Source organism: Pteropus medius, unplaced genomic scaffold (assembly GCF_902729225.1).
Source record: "Pteropus medius unplaced genomic scaffold, Ma_sr-lr_union100, whole genome shotgun sequence".
NCBI classification, from domain to species: Eukaryota; Metazoa; Chordata; class Mammalia; order Chiroptera; family Pteropodidae; genus Pteropus; species Pteropus medius.
In genome coordinates, this window is record NW_024340849.1 from 190,320 (window position 1) to 210,904 (window position 20,585).

A 20,585-nucleotide genomic window follows, 5' to 3' on the forward strand; every position below is an offset into this window, starting at 1 on the left:
AGTCAGGAGGGAAGCCTGTGTCCTTCCTCCAACATCCAGACTAGAGAGAATGGATCATTCTAGACGGTTTAAATCAGGGAGAGGAAGTGTTAAGCAGGGACAACTTCTCTCCAGACCACCTACCAGACCACCTAGCCTCCTGAGCATCCTGTCTTTGTTTCTCTGCCCCCGCCCCCCGCTGCTGTGCTCTGGGTGACTTCCCGCTGAAACTCCGAATAGTGACAACCCAGGAACAGCTAAGGTATGCTCGGAGGGTGAGAGCAGCCCTGCATTTTGGGGGGCCCCATCATACCAGGCTCCTTGGGGAGTTGCTCTTGGTGAGACTGAAACTTCCTATGATCTCCCACAGGACCGACCAGGTGGGAAGCAGCAGCAGGACCTGGCAGGGAGGGGACTGTGAGCTGAAGCTGGGCCAGGTGTGTGCCCCAGGCTGCCTTGACTCATCCACCAGGCCTTCCCTTTTGGGGTGCTTCCCACCCGAGCGGTTGAGAGGGAGCCCCCAAGGGAGCTGTTCTGCCGACGGAACCGTGGGGTTTCCAGGCGCCCCCTGCACAGGGTCCCTGCAGGCAGGGCTGCTGGCTTCTCACGAAGTCCTCCCGCCCCTACCCCACCCCCGCACTGGGCGCTGCGCCCCCCAGGCTCCCAGCGTCTACGTCCTGGGCACCGACCCCTCGGGCCTCTGGGGGCTCACCTGGGCTAGGTGACAACTCAGAAACCCTATTTTCTGTCTCAGCAGAAGGCACCCTATTCATTCCGCTCGCAGAACCGTGCGGCAGAGACGCAGCAGTAATGTCTAACATACCTGTGCCCGAGGCCCGCGGCACCTCCTGCCGAAGGGCCACTCGGGGGACCTCCAGAGGCTGCGGGCTGTGGGGTGGGCCCCGTTTCCCGGTTAGCCTCCCCCGACACTGCGAACTTCCGAATCCTGCTCCTTGGGTCTCCCCCTGGGTCAGGATGGGACCGCGACTCCGTCAGAGAATGACCGCGTGTTGGGACCCCTGGAATGGCCCCTGGGGGCGGTGGGTGGCGACCCACTCCCCGTCCCCACGAGGGGCGACGTCCCTCCACCTGTGCCCTCCCCACGAGGGAGGCGTCCCCCCACCCGGACCTCCCCCCGGGCCGCGCGCTGACCGCGGTGCTGCGACAGGACCGCGTCCTCCGCTCCCGGAGGCCGAGTGCCGCGTCTGCACGGCCCCTGCCTGGGGACCTGTGGCCGGTCCTCGCGGGCCCCGGGCCCTGCCTGACGGGGGGCAGGGACCCCTGCCTGGGGCTGGCGGCGGCCGAGCGGCGTCCGCTGGCGGGCCGAACGCCCCGGCCCCCCAGTCCCTCGCGGCGGGCGGCGCGCTCTAGGACCGCGCGGCGCGCGTCCGGCCCGGCGTGGGCGGGGCCGAGCTTTGTGACGTCACGCCGAGGCGGGGCCCCGGGCTCAGACAGACAGACCGACGGACGCGGGGCGGACGGGCGGAGCCGGCGCGGCGGTGAGGGCCAGGCTGGGCTCCGCGGTGCGCGCGGGCGCGGGGCGCGGGGTACGGGGCGCGGGGCGGGCTCCAGTGGCCCGGCCCCCGGGACCGAGCCCCGGGACCGAGCCTTGTCCCCCGGCCGCGCGTCCCGCGCGCCTGTCCCCGCTGACGCCGATGCGCGCGCCGAGGGCGCCCGAGCCGCGCGCCTTTCCCGGGGCCCCCGCATGTGCCCCGGGCGCGGCCTCGGCCTCCGGGGGTCCCCGCGGAGCGCGGCGCTCGCCTGGCTCGAGGTCCCCGCCCCGGCTCTTACCTCTTCTCCTCTCTTGCCAGGTCCCGGCGGCGGAGGAGCGCGCAGGGCAGCGGCGGCCATGTGGGGGTGACAGTCCACGCGCGTTCCGGGAGCCGGCGGGAGCGGACGGGGCTCGGCCAGGGGGACCTCAGCCCGCTGGCAGGCCGGCGCAGGTGTTCGCCATGGACGCGCAAGGCTTCGACTGGCTTTTGGTCCCGCTGCACCAGCTGGTGTCCTGGGGCGCAGCCGGGGCCATGGTCTTTGGAGGGGTGGTGCCGTACATCCCGCAGTACAGGGACATCCGGAGGACTCAGAATGCCGACGGCTTCTCCACCTACGTGTGTCTGGTGCTCCTGGTGGCCAATATTTTACGGATACTGTTCTGGTAAGTTGGGGCGCCCTTACTGGGGGGCTGCTCCCAAAGAGATGCCTTTCTCCTTTTGGGGTTCCTGGGTGAGGCCAGAGGTCTGTGCTTCCTGAGAAGGAGCTGGTGACACCAATGAGACTATTTCCCAGGGAGGGCGATGGGAGTGGAGAACCCCACACAGGATCTCAGGTCTTTGCAGCCCAGGTGGCTCACGCACTCAGCTGCTCCTTCCCCAGGCCTTTGTCCTAGGACTTAGTCCCTTACCTCAGGGAATTTGCCCCACCAGCGGGAGTGGGGACAGACTAGCCCAATAAAGGAGTGTCAGGAATAGAAAGGGCTGAGCAGTTGGAAGAACATTCCAGGGGCGGGTGAAGCCCCTCAGGAGGGGACATCTGAGCCTGACCGGAAGCAGTGCTCCAGGCGTCTGGGGGCATGCCGCCCCCTTCAGCCTTTTCTGGCCTGTATGTGGTTTTGTTTATTTTTAAGTAGGAAGTCAACTTTCTGGACAATACAGACTAGGCTATTTTTTCTTGCTCCTCTCAGCCCAACTTCCTCTTATCATTTTCACTTGGTAAGGAGCTTTAATTTTAACAGTTGCTGAGGCCAGACATAATTGGGACAGCAAATTTCAAAGGAAAGGAGAAGAGGTCTCAGCCTCATTCTATGGCCCCAGAAGTCTGGAACTTTCCTTCCTCTAGGTGGTCCCTGGCCCTGGGGACAGGGGCTCTGGCTCCTTCCTCTGACTATTGGTCACTGTCTGAGTAATCATGCATTTTTGCTAATTGATAGTAAGTGGTCCTTACTGAATTTTCATTAAATAAAATCGCCCATTCTAAACGTGCAGTTTGATGAGTTCGGATGACCGTCCCCACCCCTGTAATCGCCGTCTCAATCAAGATGGCAGTTTGCTGAGCATGGAGGCTCTCTCTGCTCCTGCCCCACCCCCGTTCACTTTCACTGTGGGTTAGTTTTGCCCCTGTCTGGGGCTTTTTAAAGGTGAGCTGGCGAGTGTGTCACATCACAAATGTGCCTCAGGTGAGCCCACTTCCTGAGGGGTCATTGGGGCTTATTTGCGTTTAGCACAGGTTGAAAATCTGCACTTTAAAGATCCCTCCTTTTCTTTTGGTGGAGGGCGGAGTCGACCTCTGAGGCCAAGGGCGCTGCTTCCCTTTTCTGCTATGGCCTTGAGTCTGAGACTGAACAGAAGCAGGTGGACATGTCCGTCTGACGCTGCTGTTGACCCTGAGTGCTCTGGTGCATGCTGGGAGCTGGCCACAGGCCCAGGCCCTTGTGCCAGGTGTGAGCAGCATGCCCTCCTGGTGTGGAGTGAGTTTTCTCCCACAGCAGAGGGAACTGCCAGGTTGGATTACCCAACGGGGAAAACAGTTCCATTCAGAAGTCTTTCCCGCTCCATACGCTTATTCAGAATTGCAGAAAGAAAGTTGAGTAGTCTGAGTACCTGGTTTGGGGAGTCAGAGGTTAACCCAGTCCTTGAATGCTGTCCCCTCGGTGCCTCTGTGTTCACTTGGCGCTCAGTGCTCGGACTGGGTGTTCTGTCTGCACCGCAGGGCCCGTGTCTTTGAGGAGTCCTGCGCTCTCTCCCGATGCCACATAGGGTGGCCTTTAGGGGGCCTTGAGGCTTTGTGCACTCTATTTCTGCCCCTCCCATTGGCCCTTTCCCAGAGAGTCAGTGTCCTGAGCTGTCCTGGGTCACTTCAGGGCCTCTGTAGCTACCACGCGAGCACACAGGGCTGCCTCCAGCCAGCTTTCCAGGAGCCTGCAGATGTGGGGGGCGAAGCGGGGCTGGCAGGGAGCGCTGGTCTCTCTTCCAGGCTTTCTCTGGCCTGGGGCACACTTTCTCTGTATTTCATTCCTGGAAAAGACAGGCCTCCCTGTTCACTCATGCTGACGTGCACCTCTGCCCACCTGGTCCCAAGATGCCCCTGCTCCAAGGGAGAAGCCGATGCTCCTTTTATTCCTTTCTTACTCCTGAGGCTCCTCAGCCCGGTCCGCCTGGTCAGCCAGTCCCCTGGGACGTTTGTGGTGCCAGGCACGTGAGCGGCTGTGCAGTCCTGCAGCAGGGGCCGACTCCCTGTGCAGACCCAGCGTTCTGAAACTTGGGGAGCTCCTGTGCCCTCATTTCTTTCAGTCCTCACCGGTGTTCAGCAGATCATACTCCATAAAATGCTGAGGAACAGGGTTTGGTCTTTGTGATGTCAGAAGTCAGGAGAAGGGCTAAGTGACCCCTCATGACTAATGTTTGCAGGCTTGTGATTTTGTAGACAGGGGAAGGAGGGGGCCAGGGTGTGCAGATGGCGCGGCAGCGCCATCCGACCCAGAGCCTCCTGCATTCACAGAGCTTGCTGTCAAGCCCCATCCCTGCTGGCTGAAAGCGCTGCCTCAGAGACCATGCAGCCACACCGGGAACACTGTATCAGAGGGGTGGTAACACTGTGTCAGAGAGGTGGCGACATTGTATCAGAGAGGTGGTGACACTGTATCAGAGATTGGTGACATTCTGCTACAAAGGGCCATAGCCGTCAGTGGCACAGATAAGTAGACACAAAACTTTTCTTCCACTTGAGCATTTTTCTGTTACTTGGAAGAGGCAGAGAAGGTGGCCCCTGTGGCAGCTTTCTGCTCAGACTTGCTGAAACATTGCACATCCCCTGCAGTGTGTATCTCCCTGGGGGCGAGACAGATGTGCTGCCACCAAGGGAGAAGCCGCTTTAGCTAGCTTCTCTGAGCAGCAGACCCCGCACCTGTCTGGGGCCTGTCCTGTTGTCGGTAATAGGGGAACTGTGCCAACCCCCGTTCTCGGGCAAAGGACGAGGAAGCACTCTTGTGACACCCTGCCAGCCACAGACTGTTGGCCCTGAAGGAAGAAAAAGTTTAACCAATTTGATAAGTAAAAATGCTATCTTCCTATTTTAATTAGTTTCTTAAAATGACTAATGATGTTGAACTTTATTTCATATTTTTTTTATCCCCTGTATATCATTTATGGAAAGTTATGCTTTTTGAAAATTCACGTCCCGCTTAGCCTGCCTTTATCCTAAAATCAGTTAAAAGTTTATCTCTGCTCCCTGTCACTTCAGTTTAATGACCCGTTTTTACTGTAAACATTGAGTTCATCTAGATTTGATTTTTGGTGAGTGACATAAGGGAGCACAAACCTTGATATTTTTACCCTAGTTTTTCTAGTCATTGTTTGTTGAAAATTTAAAGAAAACCAACTGTATTTTTCGCATAATGGCCCAAATAGCACGTCTTCAGCCTCGTAACTGGGAATGAGCCTGGGGGTGGGGTGCCTAGTGTGAGGCTGGCTGCTCGGGAGGCACCTCCAGCCCCCGGCCTGGCAGAACCTTCGCTGTCCCTCATTTGACCTTCACTCGTGCGAGTTGACCTCCGTGATCAACCAGGTAGCCATGGGGACCAGTTCTTAGGAATCACTAGAACTGCCCCTCACAGCCTTAGGGGTCGTAGCTGTGCTTTGCAGAAGGGGCGAGGCTGGAGGCGGTGGGCCCCGGGCCCTCTGGGGGCTGTGGCGAGTGGGCACCGGCAGCACGGCCCTCCGCGTCTGGGGCTCTGGCTGGAGGCCTGGGCATCACTGCCCCAGCCTGGCTTCCCGGGAAGCCCACGTGGTTCTGAGGGGTCCCCTGCCCCACGCGAGGCCTGGACAGCCGGCGTGCCCTGACCGCGGTGTCCTTGCCCCCAGGTTTGGAAGGCGCTTCGAGGCCCCACTGCTCTGGCAGAGCATCGTCATGACGGGCGCCATGCTGCTGATGCTGAAGCTGTGCACCGAGGTCCGTGCGGCCAGCGAGCTGAGCGCCAGGCGCCATTTCTTTGCAGGTTGGTTATCGCGACGCTGGGGCGAGGCCGCTCGATGCACCTGCAAACCCGCCTGTGTCGCGGGCGGAGTGAGGGTGCTCGGGCCACACACATTCCGAGCCGCTTTCCCTGGAGGCCGCCGGGGTCTGTGGCCGCTGGCTCAGGCGGGTACGGTGGCGGTGATCAGCATCTTCTAGCGGGAAACGACCCGAGCTGGAACTTGGGCGAGTTCTCAACTGGACTTGGAGCGCGGCACCCCCGGGGTCTCGCTGCACAGGCCGCGTCCTTTGGTCCCTGTCTGGCTTGACCAGGTCAGAGAAGCACGTTTCGGGGCGCCGGGGGGGTGTTACCTCGGACTTGGTGAGCGGCTTGTCCGTGGCCCATCCGCGCGCCGAGTGCACTCTGCCTTCTCACGTGCCTGGGGGTGCTTTTGGGGGTCCCGCTGGGTCCCCACCTGGGCGGGCGCACGGAGGACACGCCCAGCCCACGGTGCTCCTTTACCTCTGGTGGCGGAGGAAATAGCAAGTGCGTCTTCCCGTTGTCGCTGTCTTCTTTGGAAAAGCCGCTTCCGAGCCAGCGGCCGCGTCGCACGGCCAGGCTGGCGGGCTCCGGGCCGCGGGACGGTCGTACCTGGCCTCCGGCTCTCTCCTCAGCGCCGAATCTAACCATCCTCACTCCGCGTTCGTCTGCGAGTGTGCAGGACCTCAGGGATTGCTTGGAGAAGCGGTTCCAGTAGACCGTTGGTGTGGGGTCTGCGACCTGAGGTCTGGCCCACGTTTATTCCTGACGGTGACCTTCCTCCCCTGCGGGCGGCTCCTTTCCCATGCGGCCTGTTTTTTGAGTGACAAGGATGTGTGCTCACTTCAGTCTTTGTGGAAAGCGGGTCAGCCTCCGGCTCTGAGGTGCAGCCTGGACCCATCTGTGTCACTTTCGTGGTGAAGGTGACCACCCTGTTCCTGGCATGCTTGGCTCTTTCTCCCTGCCGATGCTGTTCTCTGCGGGTCTGGCCCAGGTCCCCTGTCTTGTTCAGGAAGTCACATCAAGCCTGTGCCGACCGTTGCTGCTGGTGGTTCTGGGAACAGGCCCGACCAGGTGGGGTGCTGGGCTCTCCATGCCTCTTGAGCAAGTGCTTTCTGCACCCGAGGCTTCTGCCCCCTGTCCCTGTGGTCTGGGCGCCTTTGAACTTCACCCTTACTTTGGCATGGGAGTACTCCTGGCCGACATGGAAGGGCCGTGGGGCTTCCCAGCGATGCCCCTCACCTAGGAAGCAGGAGAGGCCGGTGGGGGGGCACCCTTGGGTGGGGTTGCTTGTGTCCCTGTGCCTTGGGCTCTGAGATTGGGCTCTGCAGGTGTGGATGGGTGTTTGTGTGACCCGCTTGAAGTAGCTCGTGTTCCCTTCCTTCGCGTCCTGCCTGCAGGTGTCAGGTTGGTGCAGGTGAGGTGAAGGCGACGTACCTCACTGGCTCTCTCAGGAGCGTCCTCGCTGGGGTGAGTGGGGTGATGGCAGCCTGCTCACTGTCTCTCGAGTTCCAGTGTCTTCTGTGAATGTTCCTATAGGAGTATTTCTATCCTGTTAATGAGGTTTGAGTTAAAATAGGGAGTCTCAGTCCCCAGAGAAAGAGCCGAAGTCTGAACTTTGACAAGTGACCTTCTCTGTGGTGAGCAGGTGAACGGTCCCCACATGTCCACACCTGAGACCCTGTGATGTGTCACATCATGTGGCAGCAGGACTTTGCAGTTGTGATTGAGGTTGGGGCCTTGAGTGGGGTTGTCCTGGGTTGTCGAGTGGCCCAGCATCGTCACAGGGCCCCTAGCTAGTCAGACACTGATCGACAGGACTCTTGCTGGCTTTGGAGGTGGAAGAGGCGTGGTCCTCAAGGTGGGCGGCCTTCACCTTACAGCCAGTGAGGACTTGGGACCCTTAGCTCTCCAGCCGCGAGGCTGCCACATGTTGCATGAGTAGGAGCTGGGTTCTCAGGACCTGCCCACCCTGCCCTCCCTCACCTGTCTGGGGCTGGTGTGGCCGTCGGCTGGGACCTCAGTGGGCTCTCTGCTGGAACATCCACACGGGGCCTCTTCATGTGGCCTGGCCCAGGTTTTGAGGGGTGTGTCAGAGGGAGGACCAGGCTTCACTGTCTCAGAGCTCTGCTCCTGGGGCCGGTCCAGCTCCACTTCTGCGGTGGCCACAGGCCCACCACAGTCAGGACACAGGCGCCACCTCCTGGTGGGGAGTGGTGGAGTTCTGGGGAAATGTGGGCGGGGCTGGAGCGGGTGTGCATTCAGTCTGACCCGAGGATGCTATCGCTGCCGGACACGTCCCGAGCGTCCCTGTCCTCGTCTGTCTTGCTCAGAGGCATTTGCCTAAAACACAGGTCTGGCCATGCTGCTTTCCAGCCAGTCCACCTGAGGTGGCAGAGGGATTCACAAGGGCCTTGCCTCTGCCCGCTCGTGAGCACGTCAGCGCCCTGCTGTGACGGGAGACCCCCGTCTGCACAGGCAGCCTAGCTGAGCGTGCTCCCGCACACCCCTCCCTGGGCACCCCCCCTTCTGGGACCTTGATCTTTAGAGGAGGTGCCAATGAATGGCGAGATTGGTCTAAATCCAAGAAACAGAAGCAAAAGGCTGAGAAAATCCACTGGACTCCGGAACTGACCCAGATGACCCGGGGGCGTTGCAGGGAGGGGCGGCCGGGGTTGGGGGGGGAGGGGCGGCCCATGTGCTGCTGTTTGCTTTCAGCTGCTCTTGAATTTCCACGTTTAGGTAGAGTCCACATCGCCTGCAGTAGATGACACTCAGCCTTTGATCCCACCTCTGCTTTCTGACCCCAGGCACCTGGCTTTGCTTCCCTTCGAGGGCCTCGGGCAGCCGTCCTGGAGCGGTGACAGCAGGGAGGTCTCAGATGGGGGTGGGCTGCTCAGAGGGGCAGGTGCTCAGAATGGAGTCATCACTCCGTGTCAGGTGCTCCTGGGCTGGGTCACCTTGCTGTGAGGTGGCACCGTCTCCATGCTTCCCACGTCCTGTGTTCTGTGGCGTCTCGACCCTGGGACTGCGCAGCAGCCAGGGCTTGCGCGAGGAGCCAGCGTCCGCCGTGCCTCTCCCCACCAGCGCCACAGGGCTGCAGCGGGCTTTGTGCCACCTCCGACCTCAGGAGTTAAATGCAAATGTGGTGACTTCTCATTTTTGGCCCAGAATTTCCTCCCCTTATTCTAAGCACTTATTTTAGAAGAGGGTAGGTTTGGAGAAACATAGATTTCGAAAGTAGATTTCCTAGTGCACGTGAGCCCAAGTCGTGTGCTCTCTCTGTCCCAACAGTTTTTTTTTTGAAAAGAAACGCAGGAAGGGCTGGGAGGTGCGCTCCCCGTCAGCGTTTAAACCACTGTTTTGTCTTTTCTCTTCTCTGTCTCCCCCTCTTTCTAAATGTAGCTGCAGATAATAAGGATGAAGAAACCAAAGTCCCCCCCAGGCGGCCGCATCTGGGTACGTACCGTGCTGCACGAGGCCGCCCGCCGGACGCTGGCTCCTTTTCATTGCAGCTCTGTCGCTCTGTTGTGACTGCCGTCTGCGCTTGCGTCTTGACCATGCATGCGACTCATTTTACCAGTGTGGCCGCGACTCCTGCAGTCTGACCAACCGTGGCCGGCTCTTCCCGAGCACGAAGTAGTCTAGAGGCTGCCCCCGCTTCCTGCGTGCGGCGAGGGAGGGTGGGGAGGAAGCAGGAAGGATCAGAGAACAGGTTCTGGAGTTCTTTTGTTAAATTCGGTCTAAAGTATTTATTCTTTTCGACGCTACGGTAAATGAAATTGTTTTCTTGATTTCATTTTGGACTGTTCATTGCTACTTTGTAGAAATAAAATCGATTTTTGCACATTGATCTTGTATCCTGCAACTTTGCCGAACTCATTTATTAGTTCTAATAGCTTTTTAGTGGACGCTCGAGGATTTTCTGTGCCTCAGGCGACGTCATCTGCAAACAGATAGTTTTACTTCTTTTCCAGCCTGGAAACTTTTCTTTTTCTTGCCTAACGCCCCCCGCCCCCCGCCTGGAAGTGACGAGAGGGTTTGCACCTTGTATCTGCCCCTGGTGAGAAGACCTTTGGTCTTTCGCCACTGAGTGTAGTGGACTCTGGGTCTGTGGAGTATTTTTATCATGGAAGGGTGTTAAAGTTTGTCAAATGCATTTCTGTGTCTGTTGAGAGGACCTTGTGGTTTTTCCTTTTTTATTACGATACTATACTGTATTACAGACATTGATTTTTGTATGTTGTACCAACTTTGCATTCTTGGAGTAAATTCCATTGGATCATGACGTATAATCCTTTTCATAAATTCTTAGATTCTGTTTATAAATATTATGTTAATGATTTTCGTGTCCATATTCATGAGAGATACTGATCTTTTTTTTTTCTTGTGATGATGTTGGTTTTAGTGTCAGGATAGACTGGCCATATAAATAAGTTGGGCATTAGAAGTGTTCCCTTCTCTGCTATTTTTTTTGAAGAGTTTGTGAAAGATTGATATCGATTCTTTATTTATTAAAAAATTTGAAATAAATCGAATAAAATAAATAAATTGAAATATATTTGACATATAACATTCTGTAAATTTAAAGTTTTCATGTTAATTTGATACATTTATATGATGTAACACGATTGCCATTGTAGTGGTGATTAGCACCTCTATAATGTCACATAATTATTTCTTTTCTAGTGGCTGGAATAATTGGTTTTAGTCTCTCAGCAAGTTTGATGATATTGTTTATGTTTACTACACTGTCCATTCTCTTCTGGGGCTTGTTTACTGCTCACTGCAAGCCCGTCAGTTCTTCAAACGTCCGGCGGAACTGTCCAGTGAAGCCGTCTGGGCCTGCGCTTTATTTGTGGGCAGTTTCAAAATTACTGATCAGTCTCTTGTCCTAAGTCAATTCAGTTTTTCCGTTTCTTCCTGAGTGAGTTTCCGTAGTTCTGTTTTGGATTCGTCCATTTGACGGGAGTTACCTCATGCGCTAGATTACGATCGTTCTCCGTGTCCCCCATGAGCCTCTTCGCTTCTGTGAGGGTGGGGAAGGCCCGCCTAGTTCTTGCCTTAGCAATTTGCATCTCCCCTTTTTCTTTGGTCATTCTAGCTAAAGGTTTGTCAATTTTATTGATTTTTTTTCCCCAAAAGCAACTTCTGGTGTCGATTTTGCCCATTGGCTTTCTCTTCTGACTTGATGCTTGCCGACCCCCAGATGCTCTAGCACCTGCTTCCTACAGACAGACGCGTGCCCCCCGCACGCCGCAGGCAGCGTCCGTGCCAGCGTCACCGGCATGTCCCGCCATGGCCGCAGCAGCGTCACCAGCGTCCCCTCATGCGGGGGGGGGGGCTCCCGTCAGTATCGCCTTGTCCTCGGGAGCCACTCCCTGACCCGCGCTCCCCAAATCTAGATCAGCTGTGATGGGGGGGTCCCTGGGCCGCCCTCCCGTTCCCTGCTCCCAGCGCCCCCGGAGGTGTTCCTTTCCACTCGAGACCGGCCCCTGGCCCCATGGGCCCCGTGAGAGGTGAGCGGCCCTGTCTTCCCGGACAATCGGCGCATTCCTCTGCTTTGTTCAGTGGGGACTCGGCTTCCCGCCTCGTTCAGTGAGGAGCCATTTGTTCTGACCCCACGTCTGCTCAGCCTGCAGGGGGTCCCCACGTCCTGCCACCTCGAGACGGGCCAGGCACTGGGTGCAGCCGCTGCCCGGCTCAGGACACAGCCCTTCCCCCGGGAGGGGGTGCGACTGCAGATTGCGAAGGAGGATGGTGACCAGGACAGAGCCGGGGGGCTGCCAGGTGGGAGGGCCAGGCTGGGTCTCCATCACTGGGGATGACGCAGGTCCTTCTGGGCTCGGCGGGACTGACAGTTGGTGAGTGTCTCCTCCCAGTGGGTGTAACTGTCACTAATGGAGGTGCGGCCTGTGGGAGTCATTATGGCTGGGAAAGAGGCTGGTGTGGCCCCCAGCCCCGTGGGCTTAGTTTTAAACACAGGCGACAATGATCACTCAGTACACGGCAGACAGTGTTTTGTTAGTTCTCATGCGGGCCTTGCAGAGAGCCGTGACTTCCCCTGCTTTGCAGGTGAGGAAACTGAGGCACAGAGGAAACTGACCGTGGAGCGCTGAGCTCCTGCGCTTGCTGTCCCCTCCTGTGCCACACGGAAGGTGGCATGGAGCCCGTGACCGCACGCGGGTGGAGGAGGCAGGCGCCTGGCTCCCGTGTAGGCGTGCGGCCACCGCCTGCTGCCATGTGTGCCCCGCCTGCGAGCCTGCGGAGCCTGCGGTCTGTGGGTGTTCTCTGCACCTGTGTCCAGCTCAGGCCCTCAGGGCCACGCGGCGGGGACATTAAAGGCCTCCAGACCCCAGACAGCCCCGGCTGGGCTGCGTCACAGGCGACGCCAGCCAGCAAGTGAGCCACATGTGTAAGTTAAAGTTTCCCCGGAGTGCATCAGGAAAGGGAAAGAAAGCGGTGAAATGAATGAGTGTTAATACGCGTTTTACCAAAACCTCCTTGTTCCGCCGAGAACCCACTGTCACATTCCAATGGGAGTTTCTCGTCCTTTTCCTGTTTCGAGCCTTTGAAATCGGGCCCTCAAGGCCCGCATGCCCCCCAGCCCGGTGCAGTCAGCGGCCCTGGGGGCAGCTGCGGCCACGAGCCAGGGGTCCGGACACCCGGACAGAGGCGTCTGGCCCAGGCCCAGGCCCCCCTTTGGCTCCTGACCTCAGAGACTTTCCCTCGCTGCTTTGGAAGGTGACTCATCGGGTCCCCAGCCCCCAGCCCTGGGGGATCATGTTCTTGCCGGCTGGTCCTTATCCTGCTTTAGCATCTCACAGCCTGGACGTGCCATCTCTGCAGTGGTGGCTCCTCACAAAGACCCCACAGTGCTTTCTTGCTGCTGTCACCGAGCCGCCAGCGAGGACGGTCACACATTTCCAGCCACCCGTCTCCCCCCTCGGTTTAAAAGCAGGAAAGAAGCACAGTGTTGTCGGCTTCCGTCTGCCCAGGAGGGTGGCGTCCTGGGGGCCTTCCTCCCTCTGCCCGTGGCCTGGCTGGCCTGGGTCCACCTTCTTCCCTGTGCCTTGTGCGTCCGTTCGGATGCGGCTTGAATTATTTCCTGCCGCTCGTGCCTTGTCTCTATCGGGGTCTGGCTGCGAGTGCGTGGAGGCTCGGGGGTGTGTGGGAGCCACTGCGGGGGTGGGGGATGGCGGGCCTCTGGGCCCAGGCAATTAGGGTGGCCTGCGTCCCCTGCAGTTCCTCTGCACCCTGGGACTCGCAGGCGAGATGTGGGTTCAGGGCCACAGGCTGAGCTCACCATCTGTCCTGTCGTCTCATCTCAAAGGTGTGTCGCTGCCACCACACGGGGCATGAGGTCATTGTGACAGCTGTGGGAGACCCTTTTGGAAACTGTCCCTCTCCTCCCTTGGGAGTGACCTGCTTGAGAGGGGCTGCTGGCTATGCAGTCACCAGGCTCTCCTGTCCTAAAAGCCCCTCCCTTCCTTCAGCCTTCACAGCTTCCCCCTGGCTTCCAGGCGTCTGGGGGTGGGGAGGGCTGGGAGCAGACGGAGCGGGATCCACAGGCAGCTGCGACGAGAGCCTGGGGCAGGGAGGGGACAGCGTTGCTTCAGTCTTGGGAGCAGGAGGACTTTGCCTGTGTCGGCAGAGATGGCCACACGGGGGTGCTGGCGGGCGTCCTGCTCTGGTGGTTGCTGTACCGGCAGGAGCCCAGCCCAGGGGTACGAGCCCAGCCCAGGGGTACAAGCCCAGGGGTACGTGTGTGCGGTCAGTGGTCAACGGGGCTCACCTGGATCCTGATTAAGGAGGAGCCGCCGGCAACAACCCCAAGGCCAGGACCTCCTGCAACGCGTTTTTCTGGTGTTCTGCCCATTGGGGTGGCCAGGGCCCGTGGCTGTCGCCTCCTGCGGTGGCGGGGGGCAGGGGGGATGGCCAGCTGAGAGGTCTGGCCCTCGGTTTCCCAGAACCGGCGCCCCTCCCCCGGGCCAGCTTGCCTAGCATATTGCCAGCTCGGTCCCCCCGGTCTACGGGTCGGACTGCTGCTGGTGGCCAAGTGTCTGCATCCCTCTGGGGGGCAAAGGCTTGGGTGTGAATCACAGTCGAGGGCTGTGAGGGCCCCGACCTCTGACCTCTGTCTGAATCATGTGACCACATAACCCCCACGGGGCACTGGGCGCCGCTGGCGTCCAGTGTGGTCGCTGCAGGTAAAGCTGCTCTGAACCCTTTGCGCAGGCCTCACCTGGACGCGGCCCAGCTCCTTTTTGGGCGGGACACCTGCGGGCGGAAAGGCGCCCCGGCCAGCGCCCTGCACTGCCGCGCGCCGCGGATGGGCCCGGCCTTCAGCGGGCGCAGCAGGGGGTGGCGCGCGCTCCGCAGCTTCCGCGTGGCTTCGCCGCTGACGCTGAGCATCTTTCAGGCGCTTTTCTGTCATCTCACGGCCGCGTCGGCCAAGAGCCCAAATCCGCCGATTTGGACGTGGCTCGGACTGGGTTTTGAGTTGTTTAAGCTTTGGGTACAGGTCCTTTCTCAGATGATTCGCGGTATTTCGTCCCTGTCTGTGCTCCGTCTTCTTTTCTCTTAGGCTTATCTTTTAATAAGCAGAGGTTTTAGTTCTGCGAAGTCGGTCTGTCAGTTTGTTCTCTTTCGGGTCGTCTTCCGATGTCGTGTGTGAGGGGTCTTCGTCGCCAAGGGCTTCCCTGTTCTAGCAGTTGTAGTTGTCACCTCTAGGTCTGTGGTCCACGTCGATCACTTTGTTTATGATGCGAGGTCGTTTCCGCGCGAGGGCGTCCAGGGGCCGGCCCTCCGGCAGTGAGGGCCCGCGCGTGCCCTGGGCGGTCGGCGGTGCGGGGCCGCGTGGGGCGGCTCCTCTGGTTGCGTGGACCCATCTCTGTGCCTGCGTCAGTGTGAGGACCGCGGGGCGTGACCACGCAGCCCGCTGGCGCGTCTTCAGAGCAGGCGGCGTCAGGGCTCCCTTTCCCGCCTGGAGGCCTGGATTCCTTCGCCCCAGCTGCCCTGTTGGACAGAAGCGGCCGGAGCGAGTGTCCTGGCCTCGTCTCCAGTCTCAGGGAAGAGCGTCCGGCACGAGGCATGTTTTCCTCGTTCTCCGATCATTCTGTCGAGAAGTCGATTCATTTGTTGATCTTTTTGAAGAGCCAGCTTTTGCTTTCCTCCGTTTTTCTGTGTTGTGTCTATTGGTTTCTGTTCTGATCCTTATTATTTCCTCCTCGCTACTTGGCGCTTTTTTCCCTCCGTCCCCCACCCCCGCGGTCACCGACTCGAGGTCTCTCTTGTTTCCTGGTCGGGGCATCTACTGATACATTTTGCTCTAAGTGCTTCTTCAGCAGCATCACATAAATTTTTATTTGTTGCTTCATTGTCATTCAGCTCAAAATACTTTATAATCTTACCTCGTCTTGTCTGACTTCATCGTGGTGAGAACACGTGGCGCGTATCATGCCGACGGCGTCGTGCTGGTCGGGGCCTTCCAGGGCTCATCCCTCTTGCTGACGGAATCTTTACGCCTGTCGGTTAGTGGGACAGTTTGGACCTTCCCTGACCTCTTTCCTGTCACTCAGAGATCACCGTCCTTTGTTGCCTGATGTCCGGTGTCTTGCAGACATACATTTTGCCCGTTTTTGTCGCAAACGTCGTCTGTCGTGCCCACGCCGTGGCTGTGTGGGAGACCACGTCTGGTCCCCGCGGCTCTGTCGTGGCTGGAAAGGGAAGCGGCAGCTCAGTGTTAATTTTCTGGCCTTCCTGCAGGCAGACCTCGTTGTATTGTGCTTCACTGTATAAGCTCCACAAATGTTACGTTTTTTACAAATGGAAGGCAAGACCCACCACCGGCACGAAGACGACGACTCACTTTCCCCGAGACTCCGCAGTCTGGAATGGAGCCACAGTGTCCCTGGAGCCCGCCTGTGCCCTCTGACCTCTCCCCACTCTCAGGTGTGAACACCCAGCCAGTGCGGGCTGTTCATCTCCTGCATCCGAACTTGCCAGAGCCGAAGGGTGACCGAGCCTGTTCTCAGAAGCAGTGGCGACGGCGATGAACTGCTCCCTTTGCCCTAGGTTAGAGTTGTCACCCCGAGGACCAGGAAACCCACTCCCTTTCTCCTCTCTTCCTACCCCCCAGGAGACACCTGCTGTCCCTCTGCCACTCTAGGGAGCTCCCCTCAGGCAGGGCCGCTGGTGGCAGGTGCGTGACTGAGGTTCTGAGAGGTGTTTATCTCGCGAGTGCCCATGTTTTAGGAAGACCCAGTGCCTTGGTTTCTGGCGACAACAAATGAAAGTGTAGTCTGAATGAGCCGCAGGGCTGAGATGGAGCCGGACATTCTAATTCATTTGTTGGAGGCAACAGACGAGGACAAATGACTGCATTTGAAGACCAAGGGCATTAAGCCATGTCTTCCGTGAACCATGCCGTGAACACAGCTGGTCGTCAACAAGGCTCTTGCTCCTGTTTACCGCAGACGTATCGTGATGCCGTCGAGACACACGAGGCCCCTTTCCCTCTGCTGGTTGCCGGACGCGTCACACGGACGGAGCCCGATGCTGACCCTGGCGCCGGAACTTCACAGACGCCTGAAGGGGGCGGTTTTGCGGCCTGCAGTGCAGGTGGGAACAGACGTCTGGGCAGAGCACCGGTCACGGTCACGGTCTGTCCTCCCTCCTGACCCAGCTCAGACCCCGCCTCCACCCCATGGCCTTTGTCTTCGTCTCCCGGAGCAGGCACCGCGGGCACCGTGACGTGGTACCCTTGTCTCCAATGCGGGAGAGTGCTGTTTGCCAAACGATGGTTGAATTGGGCCACTCGGTTCCCCGTCCGGAGCTCGCTCATGCTTGTTGATGGCCGTGCCGTTGTTTGGGACATTTCAAAAAAATGCCTTGCCCCGGTTTATGTGTTCAAAACGTATTTAATTGATGCCATCTTTTCCTAACCACGTGACAGTGACAAGGAGCACAATTCTTTGTTTCTCAGACGCAGCCGTGCCCATGTCCCCACCTGTGCCTCTGCTCTTGGCCTTGACCCCCTTTCCTGGACCTTCGACCCTTCCCAGGTGTAGGATCTTCGTGGGCTGTGACCCCACTTCAGCGGCAGAAGGGGATTTTGTGTCACGTTAGAGTCAAGTCCTGCAGGACTCGGGAGGTTCACGGAGGGGCGTCGGCCGCCCCCCGCCCCCCGCATCCCGCACAGGGACAGTGGCTGTGGGGAGTGACGCGCATTTCTGTCGCTATCCTGTTGGCAGACCTTCAAGTTTGTGACTGCGGACTGATAATTTGAGAAAGGCGACGCTGAGCTCTGTAGAGTTCGGACTCCGACTCGAGTGGCTGCAGCTTTATCAGACTAAAGGGGGCGTCCCTGTTTACCAGCGGCCACCACGCAGTGAGTACTGCGCAAAGGGCTCGTGTATCTCCGGTCCCTAAAAGGAGGTAGTTGGATGTAATCCTCAGAGGGGGCAGTTCCTCGGACGTTAAACCCTAGGAGACTGACCCACGCTGTGATGTAACCCTCTCTGGGTTCCTTTATGCCCCAGGGCTTCCGGCCACCCTGCTGAGCCTCGGTCCAGGCCAGGCCCGGGGGTGACAGCCTGCCATGCCGTGCTCAGGAGCGGGCTGGGGTTCACCCGTCTGCGCCTAGTCCTTACTCCGAAAAGGAGCCCTTAAAAACATATCTGTGAGGCTTATTTCCTGCCACAAATTGTTTCGTTGCATGAAATTAATTTTTGTGAGTTTTTTGTACACGTAGGTCACTCTGGCTCCCAACCCTCCACCATGATCTTCTCATAGATCCTTTTAGTGCAGTCGGGTGTCCTGGCAAACGCCACCAAGTGAAGGGAGATGTTTGGAGCACAGTGGCCTCGCGGTGGCAGCAGACGCCCCGGGTGCCCGCCTCCTCCCCCAGTGGGCCCGCGGGGGCTGTGTCCTGTGGGGAGGGCGCACACGCCGTGAATGGCCACGGGCTCTAAGCCTCCCAGAAACGCCTCTTGGGTCGTCGGGATTTTCGTGTTCCTCCTGCGCCTGAAGCGAGCACAGCGCCCGCGGGCGGGGCCTCCGCTCAGGGTTGACGCCTGCGTGGTAGCCGGTGACATGCGACTGCACGTTGACTTGCAGGGTTATTTTTAACCTCCGATGTGTAGTTTCTGGCAGTTTGCGTGGATGAACTGCTTGGCTGAAACAGCTTTGCAGTGTGCTGGGATGCAGACCAGCAGACCAGGGCCCTGAAGGAAACGGGCGGGTGGCCCGCCGTGACCCCGGCACATCCCTCTTGGGAGACCTTCTGTCCAAGCAGGAGTTGAAGGCCTGCAGTCCTTGTGGCCCTCAGGACCTATGCCAGCTTGCTGGCCTTGCTCCCAGATGAGTACACACGACTCTTCCAGCCGCAGAAAATGGCCGGCTGGAGTGATTGGCACGGGCTGGCGGGGAGCGAGCCATTCTGAGTAACGAGCCGGTGGCCGTGGCTTCATTGGTGCCCGCAGAGAGGACCTGAGAGGTCCTGCCCAGCAGCTGCCCCCAGCGCTCAGCCCTGCACTACTCTGGCCCCTGGGGACCCAGGCCCTGCGCCCACACGTGCCCCAGTCCTGTTGGCCACCTCAGGTGCCCATCCTGCCCCTTGCTGTCTCTGGCGTCGACTGCTCTGAACTGAAGTGCAGTCTCGCAGGACTTTTTGGTTTCTATCGTGTCTGGCTCATTTCACTCAGCACGATGCCCTCCAGGTTCATCCACGTCGTAGCGTATTCCAGAATCTCCTTCCTGTTTAAGGCTGAATAATACTCCGCTGTGCGGGTAGGCCAAGTTTTGCTTACCCGTTCATCTCTCGATGGCACTCAGGTTGCTCCCATGGCTCAGCTGTTGTGCGCAATGCTGCTGTGAACACGGCGGGCAGATATCTGTCTGACACTCTGCTTTCAATCCTTTGGGGTAAATACCCAGAAGTGGGGTTGCTGGATCAGGTGGTAGTTCTATTTTTAATTTTTTCAGGGACCTGCACGCTGTTTTCCACAGCGACTGCAGCATGCTGCATCCCCACCAGCAGTGCTGGGGGACCCACTTTCTCCACAGCCTCACTGAGGCTCGCCATCGTCTGATTGTTTTTTTAATAGTAGCCACCCTGATGGGTGCGGAGTTGAACCTAAGTGTGGTTTTGATTTGCATTTCCCTAATGACTAATGACATTGAGCATATTTTCGCGTGTTTATCGGCCATCTGTATATCTTCTTTGGAGAGATGTCTATTTGATTCCTTTGCCCCCTTTAAAAATTGGATTTTATTTTTCAGTTATATTCTTTACATATTCTAGATACAAGTCCCTTCTTAGATATGTGATTCGCAAAGATTTTCTCCCAGTCTGTGGGGTGCCTTTTCATTTTGTTGACTGTACTTTGAAACACAGATGTTTTTAAAATTTTCAACTTAAATTTAATTTTTCAACTTCATTGAGATATTGATATATAAAAGTTTAAGGAGTATAGTGTTATGACTTGATACACGTATACGTTACAAAAGGATCATAACGATAAGGTTAGTTAACACCTCCATCCCTACACACAATTACTGTTTTTTGTGGTTTTAATATTTAGATCTACTCTCTTAAGAACTTTCAAGTATGTCTTACAGTGTTTTCAGTTATAGTCACCATGCTGTGCGTTACACCCCACGGTATTCGTCTCAGCTGGAAGTCTGCACCTTGGACCAGCATCTCCGTATTTCCCACCCCGGTTACAGGCAACCACCATTGTCTTCACTATGTCTATGCGCTCAGCTTTTTTAGGTTCCACACGTTAAGTGAACACATATAGTGTCTGTCTGTCTTTGGACCGATTTCACTCAAGGTTCATACATGAGGCAGAAGGCGAAGCGCCCTCTGCTCTCCCCGACGCGCCGCCCTCGCGCATGCGCGCGCGGCTCCCGCCCCGGCCTGCGCGTCTAGGTCATGCCCCTCTCGCTCTCGCCCTAGACTTTGACCCTCGCCACTTCTGGCACTGGAGCAGCTTCGCGGACTACGTGCAGTGCGTCCTGGCCTTCACGGGCGCAGCGGGCTACATCACGTACCTGTCCATCGACTCGGCCGTGTTCGTGGAGACGCTGGGCTTCCTGGCGGTGCTGCTCGAGGCCATGATGGGCGTGCCGCAGCTGTGCCGCAACCACCGCCACCGGTCCACGGAGGGCATGAGGTAGGCGCGCGCGCGCCCGCCGCCAGGGCGCCCCCGCGGCCAGTGCAAGTCAAACGTGTCGAAGTCTGGCCGCTTCGTTTTCAACGATATTTGTAAAACTGCCAGTTAAAGAGCAGTGCGGGTGTGAACGCATCGGGCCTTTGACCTCTCGATGCCTGAGCCCTGCGTTAGTGTGACACAGGACGGGAGGGTGGCACCCTCGTGAAGCATATAGCTGTCGTGGGGCTGGGAGCTGGTCCTCCAGAGCTGTTGAGCCAGAAGCGTCAGAGCCGGAGGAAGGCGCTGAGTGTAGAGGGGAGACCGGGAGGCGGGGCGAGCAGGCTCCACCCACAGAGCGCAGTGTGCAGTGTGTTTGTGCAGCGCGTGCGGTGTGCAGAGTGTACAGAGTGTGCAGACTGTGCAGTGTGCATAGTGTGCAGTGTGGGCAGTGTGTAGTGTGG

At 58.1% G+C, this 20,585-nt stretch overlaps 2 protein-coding genes and 1 long non-coding RNA gene across 20 annotated transcripts in view; 2 read left to right on the forward strand and 1 right to left on the reverse strand.

Moving 5' to 3' along the window:
* The window catches only part of HSBP1L1 (heat shock factor binding protein 1 like 1), an 11,080-nt gene extending 9,751 nt beyond the window's left edge, over positions 1-1,329 (reverse strand). For 10 of the 12 annotated variants that reach the window (XR_005647872.1, XM_039839216.1, XM_039839208.1 and 7 more), the window contains exon 1: positions 803-1,119. The gene's annotated coding sequence lies outside the window, so the exon portion shown is untranslated. The other 2 variants (XM_039839180.1, XM_039839188.1) reach the window with 2 other exon arrangements.
* Positions 7-1,060, forward strand: LOC120583812 (uncharacterized). Its single transcript, XR_005647874.1, has 3 exons — positions 7-241; positions 350-416; positions 737-1,060. It is a non-coding gene; the product is annotated as an uncharacterized LOC120583812 (long non-coding RNA).
* Positions 1,330-1,424: 95 nt separating the features above from the next.
* SLC66A2 (solute carrier family 66 member 2) overlaps positions 1,425-20,585 on the forward strand; it is a 29,400-nt gene continuing 10,239 nt past the window's right edge. The window contains exons 1-6 of one of the 7 annotated variants that reach the window (XM_039839121.1): positions 1,425-1,502; positions 1,791-2,134; positions 5,835-5,968; positions 9,371-9,424; positions 15,734-15,919; positions 19,929-20,145. In XM_039839121.1, coding sequence (XP_039695055.1) covers positions 1,932-2,134; positions 5,835-5,968; positions 9,371-9,424; positions 15,734-15,919; positions 19,929-20,145 — 794 coding nt within the window. In that variant the 5' untranslated portion in view covers positions 1,425-1,502; positions 1,791-1,931. The other 6 variants (XM_039839117.1, XM_039839136.1, XM_039839128.1 and 3 more) reach the window with 6 other exon arrangements.